The sequence below is a fragment of the Sapajus apella genome, unplaced genomic scaffold (genome assembly GCF_009761245.1).
Source record: "Sapajus apella isolate SASKATOON/1434 unplaced genomic scaffold, GSC_monkey_1.0 scaffold41, whole genome shotgun sequence".
Taxonomy (NCBI): Eukaryota; Metazoa; Chordata; class Mammalia; order Primates; family Cebidae; genus Sapajus; species Sapajus apella.
In genome coordinates, this window is record NW_022436981.1 from 14,423,687 (window position 1) to 14,430,824 (window position 7,138).

Consider the following 7,138-nt stretch of genomic DNA (forward strand, 5'->3'; position numbering starts at 1 on the left):
ATATATATATCATATATCTATATCATATATCTATATCATATATATATATATATATCGTATACATATCGTATATATCGTATACACCACAGTTTTTTATCCACTCATTGATTGATGGGCATTTGGGTTGGTTCCACGATTTTGCAATTCTGAATTGTGCTGCTATAAACATGCATGTACAAGTATGTTTTTCATATAATGACTGCTTTCCTCTGGGTAAATGCCCATTAGTGGGATTGCTGGATCAAATTGTCCTACTTTTAGTTCTTTAAGGAATCTCCACATTGTTTCCCATAGTGGCTGATAGGGTTTGGCTGTGTCCCCACCCAAATCTCAACTTGAATTTTATCTCCCAGAATTCCCATGTATGGTGGGAGGGACCCAAGAGGAGGTAATTAAATCACAGGGGTTGGTCTTTCCTGTACTATTCTCATGATAGCGAATAAGTCTAATGAGATCTAATGGGTTTATCAGGGGTTTCTGCTTTTGCTTCTTCCTCATCTTCTCTTGCTATCACCATGTAAGAAGTGCCTTTTATGTCTCACCATGATTCTGAGGTTTCCCCAGCCATGTGAAACTGTAAGTCCAACTAAATCTCTTTTTCTTCCCAGTCCCATGTAGATCTTTATCAGCAGCATAAAACAGACTAACACAGTGGCTGTACTAATTTACATTCCCACCAGCAGTGTAGAAGTGTTCCCTCATCACCGCATCCATGCCAACATCTACAGGTTTTTGATATTTTGATTATGGCCATTCTTGCAGGAGCAAGGTGGTATCGCATTGTGGTTTTGATTTGCATTTCCCTGAACATTAGTGATGTTGAGCCTTTTTCATATGTTTGCTGGCCATTTGTGTGTCATCTTCTTTTGAGAATTGTCTATTAATATCTTTATCCCACTTTTTGATGGGATTCATTGTTTTCCTCTTACTGATCAGTTTGAGTTAGCTGTAGATTCTGGATATTAGCCCTCTGTCAGATGTACAGATTGTGAAGATTTTCTCCCACTCTGTGGGTTGTCTGTTTACTCTGCTGACTGCTCCTTTTGCCGTGCAAAAAATCTTTGGTTTAATTAAGTCCCAACCATTAATCTTTGTTTTTATTGCATTTGCTTTCAGGTTCTTGGTCATGAAATCCTTGCCAAAGCCAATGTCTAGGAGGGTTTTTCCAATGTTATCTGCTAGAATTTTTATAGTTTCAGGTCTTAGATTTAAGTCCTTAATCTATATTGAGTTGATTTTTGTGCAAGGTGAGATATGAAGATCCGGATTCATTCTCCTGCATGTGGCTAGCCCAACCTTTTCCATTTGTTGAAAAGGGTGTCCTTTCTCCTATTTCACTTTATAATGAGGATACTGATTCTCAGAGAATTGAAATACCTTAACAAAGGATACCAGGTTTGTTTGTTTGTTTGTTTTTTGAGACGCAGTCTCGCTCTATCACCAAGGCTGGAGTGGGGGTTTTGCCATGTTGGCTAGGCTAGTCTCAAACTCCTGGCCTCAAGTGATCCACCCACCTCTATCTCTCAAAGTGCTAGGATTACAGGAGTGAGCCACCATGCTCAGCCACCAGGTAGGTATGTTTTTATTCTTTGCTGTCCCTGCCACTCTTTCAAATTATATGTCCATCTCTTCCTTGCTCAGTCCCTGGAAACTAATGGCTGTGATCCGCATCACCCAAGTTTGCTTTGCCTTCTGGCTTCTAGGTAGGTTGGGTCAAAAGGAGGTACCACTGGAAGCAGGAGCTAAGGCAGCACTATACTTATTCGCCATGCTCCCTCCTGACTCACTAGGTTGTGGCAGTAGCTGCATCCCTCAGCCCCGCTCCTGTGGAAGGGCTCTTCCATGGCTCCAGCTCTTCCCACCAGGATCCATTAAGACCACTGCCCTCTGCTGCCCCTTAAGCAGGAGTAGGAAGCAGATAGCCTCCACCTGAAGGCTGATAAAGCATCTGGGCCCTGCCCATATTTCTGTAAATTGTCCCTTCATTAAACTCTCTTCAGTTAAACCGTCTTAGTGTGCTGTTTCCTGCAGATACACAGTGCAGGATTTGAACCCACATGGGGGTTCTTACTGCAGAAACCTCCTATTTTGATGGAGGTTTTTACTTAGTGCTGAGGATCAAAACTAAGGGCACCTCACTCAGATAGGAAGGATTAGGAAGGATCAGAAAAGACTTCACCTGACTCATCTGAGCATGAATCAGTCTCAAAGGTGAACTGAAGTTTACCAGGCAAACAAAGAATGAGGAAAAACATTAAAGGGCAAAGTAGACAGCAGGTTCCAAGTCACAGAGGCATAAAGACTATGTCTCATTAACCAAGGCAGTTATGTAGAGGGCTTGTGAGAGAATAATGATGGTCGAGAGTTTCTAAACTTTGATGATAATCACTTATTTCTCAATCCACGTGAGGAGATTAGAAGAAGCCAGGAATTAGCTACACCCTAAGCAAGAGAAACAATTCACCTATTCCCTACCTTCAATTGATCCCTATTACAGAAAATAAGTTCAACTACTTAGCATAATATAAAAGCCCACTGGCTGGGTGTGGTGGCTCACGTATATAATCCCAGCATTTTGGGAGACTGAGGCGGGTGGATTGCCTGAGTTCAGGAGTTTGAGGCCAGACTGGGCAACACAGTGAAACCTAGTCTCCACTAAAAATACAAAAATTAGCCAGGCATGGTGACGCACACCTGTAATCCCAACTACTCAGGAAGCTGAGACAGGATAATCACCTGAACCCGGGAGGCAGAGGTTGTAGTGAGCCAAGATCATGCCATTGCACTCCAGCCTGGGTGACAGAGCAAGATTCCATCTCAAAACAAAAAAGTATATGTCTATATATATATACACATACATACACCCACACACACATACATACACATATACAAGCCCTTTCTTATCTGGCCTCTACCCAAACCACCAGTCTCATCTGCCAGCACCACCTCAAGTTGGTCACTGAGAATGCCATACCCTTCTGTGTGTCTGCACTTTTACATATGCTCTTCTCATCAGGATACCTACTTCCACTTTGTACTTGGTAAATTCCTCCTTGTCTCTCAGAACTCATCTCAGGCGTCTGCTTATCTATAAATATTTCTGGAGATCCAAAATGATTCCATAATGCCTTGTGTATAACTCTAGAACAGTACTTTCAAAGCACAGAACATGCATTATAATTGCTTGTGTGCATGTCTATAGATTGACTCAACTGTGATTTTTTGTTTTTTAAATTATTTTTTATTTTTTTTAAAGATGGGGTTTCACCATATTGGTCAGGCTGGTCTCGAACTCCTGACCTCAGGTGATCCACCTACCTCAGCCTTCCAAAGTGCTGGAATTACAGGCATGAGCCACCGTGCCCGGCTTTTTCAACTGTGATTTCTTAGTGACCAGGTACTATAGGAAGTAACAGACTATAGAGGTACGTGCTTGGGTTCTGGCGGCAGGCCACCTAGAACCATGTAACCTCAGGCAAGTTATATATTGTCTCTGGGGCTCAGTTTCATTTTCCATAAAATGGGAATAATAACATCTACCTTGGCTGGGCGCGGTGGCTCATGCCTGTAATCCCAGGACTTTGGGAGGCTGAGGCAGGAGAATCACCAGAGGTCAGGAGTTCGAGACCAGCCTGGCCAACATGGTGAAATCCCATGTACTGAAAATACAAAAATTAGCCAGGCATGGTGGCGGGTGACTGTAATCCCAGCTACTTGGGAGGCTGAGGCTGGAGAATCACTTGAGCTCAGGAGGCGGAAGGTTGCAGTGAGCCAAGATTGCACCATAGCACACCAGCCTGGGCAAAAGAGCAAGACTCTGTCTCAAAAAAAAATAGTATGAATAAAAAAAATAGTAATAACATCTACCTTACGGAAGTGTTAAATGAGTGACATAATACCTGTTATGCATTAAGCCCTTAGTTAACATATATGTCCCTGATTTTCTGTATAAAAAGCATGTTTGTTGAATGAATGAATTTTCCTACCCTTTCATAATTCTCTGCATAGATACCAAATTCTACTTAGCCTTTGTTTTATTGAATCATGAAAAATGAAGTCTCATTTCTAAAGATGTACTTTTTCTTCAATTGGTTATGATTAACAGGTCCTTTTCTGTAAATGCATTTAACTTCTTTCCATGGTCGCTGGCCTGGTTACTGAGTCAGACATTCTCCCGGCCTTCTCACAATCTCCACATGTGCCTGCCACACAGTTACCCCCATAGAAGCGCAAGTTCTGTTTCGATAATTTACAAAAACATTTTCAAGTCAAATCTTGACGGCTCCGTAGGTTGGCACCAGAAACAACAGCAGGCTCCCCGCAGCATAGGGATGAACCATACAGACACTTTTTTCTAATCCCAAAGCAACATAAAATTATTGCAGTAATAAAATAACTTTACAAGTTTTAAAATGGCATTTTCTTAGCCCCAGCCTTGGTAAAAAGCCCGTGTGCCAGAACCAAGGAAAGAAAAACCAGAGCACAGGCCGGGCGCGGTGGCTCAAGCCTGTAATCCCAGCACTTTGGGAGGCCGAGGCGGGTGGATCACGAGGTCAAGAGATCGAGACCATCCTGGTCAACTCGGTGAAACCCCGTCTCTACTAAAAACTACAAAAAATTAGCTGGGCATGGTGGCGCGTGCCTGTAATCCCAGCTACTCAGGAGGCTGAGGCAGGAGAATTGCCTGAACCCAGGAGGCGGAGGTTGCGGTGAGCCGAGATCGCGCCATTGCACTCCAGCCTGGGTAACAAGAGCGAAACTCCGTCTCAAAAAAAAAAAAAAAGAAAAAAAAGAAAAACCAGAGCACTTAGAACAGTGTGCTCGGGATGTGAGAAGGAGGTGAAGACCAGCTCCCAGATGAGCCATGAATTTCTTTTTTTTTTTTTTTTTTTTTTTTTGAGACGGAGTTTCACTCTTGTTACCCAGGCTGGAGTACAATGGCGCGATCTCGGCTCACCGCAACCTCCGCCTCCTGGGTTCAGGCAATTCTCCTGCCTCAGCCTCCTTAGTAGCTGGGATTACAGGCACGTGCCACCATGCCCAGCTAATTTTTTGTATTTTTTTAGTAGAGACGGGGTTTCACCATGTTGACCAGGATGGTCTCGATCTCTTGACCTCGTGATCCACCCGCCTCGGCCTCCCAAAGTGCTGGGATTACAGGCTTGAGCCACCGCGCCCGGCCTGAGCCCTGAATTTCTGATGAAAGGCAACATTGTGGCCAACAGAAACACAGGGCACCAGCTTAAAAAGCGACAATGATGCTGCCTTATAACAATATAAAGGTCACACCTGATAAGGCCAAGGCACGTACAGCGGAAGCCTGGGCTGGCTGTGGAGGGAGGCACAGGTCTTACCAGCTCAAGAGCCTCCAAGAGGAGTTCAGCCACTGTTAATGCCCAAGACTCCCGCCCCACCTTCCTTTGCTGCTTCTCCTATCCCTACATTGGTTTTTTTGTCATTCTCTTCACCAATTCTGATTTTCTCATTACCACACCTAGATTTGTTGACTCTAGGTCCCCATCCTCATTCTAGATCCCTAGCTCCAGCCTAGCTGGGAACTCACCAGCCTTCATATCAGCTGCCTGACACTGACTAACTCTTGGGTCTGTGTCAGCTATCTATCCACCCTAGAATCTTCTATGAAACCATATTCCTTGCTGGAACTCATGTGAGTACACTGCCACTTGTTGGGAATAACAACGACATAACCTCCCAATTATTCAAAGTTAATCTGATCATGTTTTTAAACTAAAAGAAGAACCACACAATTTGACAGCGAATTTAATATTTTTATAAATGACAGTTCTCTACTTACAGGCCTCCTGATTGATGCACCTTGAACAGAGTGATAAAATTCTGGCTGGACTCGGCTACTCTTCTTGATTCTTCGCTTCCTCACGGAAGTTTCTTGCTCGCTCTGATGGTGAACTTCCACCACGGGCTTCACTTCTTCCAGACGGGCAGCTGCAGCCGCTGCGACCCGTCTTCTAATATGCCGAGGGCTTGCTCTGAATCCCTGTGGCAGAAAACACAACCAAGCAAATCCAGATTTGTACTGAGTTAGTTTGGAAGTTCTCCAGGGCTAATTATACAAAGAGCTCCAAAAATCACTCTGTTCAGTGAGATCATGTGCACCCCCAAAGTGAGCATGGAGGAGGCTCAACATGCAAGCAAGGTTTCCCCACAAGTGTTCTTTAAAGCGCCCCAGTATTTCAGGGCCCAGAGTTATTCTACATTAAGAAACATTTTGAATTGAGTAAAGCCAGTCCCAAAAAAAGGGAGGAAAAAAAGGCAGGTGGGCACACTGCTTGACTGAAGCATCAAGCAGAGTGTGAGTGAAGAAGGGTGTTTCCAGTTTGGCCTGAGGTAGAGTGTAGGAAGAAGCACGGGATATGACTCCAGGGTAAAGTGCTACTTTACATTCCTGAGAGAGGCTCCTTCCGCGGAAGGAAAGCAGGAATGCAAAGCATCACTACAAAACACCACAAAGTGAGGATTCCAAACTCAAATGGAGCCAATGTGGTGGAACAAAGGGTATGGATTTGGACATCAGCTGAATTGGGTCCAAATGCTGACTTCTTAGTTATAACTACACAATGTATTAAATATTTCCGAGTCCAACTGTTCTAACCTATAAAACATATAACATTCCACTCACAGAGCTTTGAAATTTTAAATGACATAAATACAGATAAAATTCAAGCCGAGCATAGTGGCCTATAATCCCAGCACTTTGGGAGGCTTAGGTGGGTGGATAACCTCAGGTCACAAGTGCGAGACCAGCCTGTCCAACATGGCGAAACCCTGTCTCTACTAAAAATACAAAAATTATGGCCGGGCGCGGTGGCTCACGCCTGTAATCCCAGCACTTTGGAAGGCCCAGGCGGGTGGATCACGAGGTCAAGACATCGAGACCATCCTGGTCAACATAGTGAAACCCCGTCTCTGCTAAAAATACAAAAAATCAGCTGGGCATGCTGGCGCATGCCTGTAATCCCAGCTACTCAGGAGGCTGAGGCAGGAGAATTGCCTGAACCCAGGAGACGGAAGTTGCGGTGAGCCGAGATCGCGCCATTGCACTCCAGCCTGAGGAACAAGAGCGAAACTCCGTCTCAAAAAAAAAAAAAAAAAAATTCGC

The 7,138-nt window shown here is 44.2% G+C and overlaps 1 protein-coding gene across 16 annotated transcripts in view; it reads right to left on the minus strand.

Annotated features, from left to right (window-relative positions):
* Positions 1-7,138, minus strand: part of DST (dystonin) — a 496,895-nt gene that overhangs the window by 429,405 nt on the left and 60,352 nt on the right. For all 16 annotated transcript variants that reach the window (XM_032299802.1, XM_032299799.1, XM_032299795.1 and 13 more), the window contains exon 3: positions 5,816-6,016. In XM_032299802.1, the coding sequence (XP_032155693.1) occupies positions 5,816-6,016 (201 nt within the window). The remainder of the gene's footprint in view (positions 1-5,815; positions 6,017-7,138) is intronic.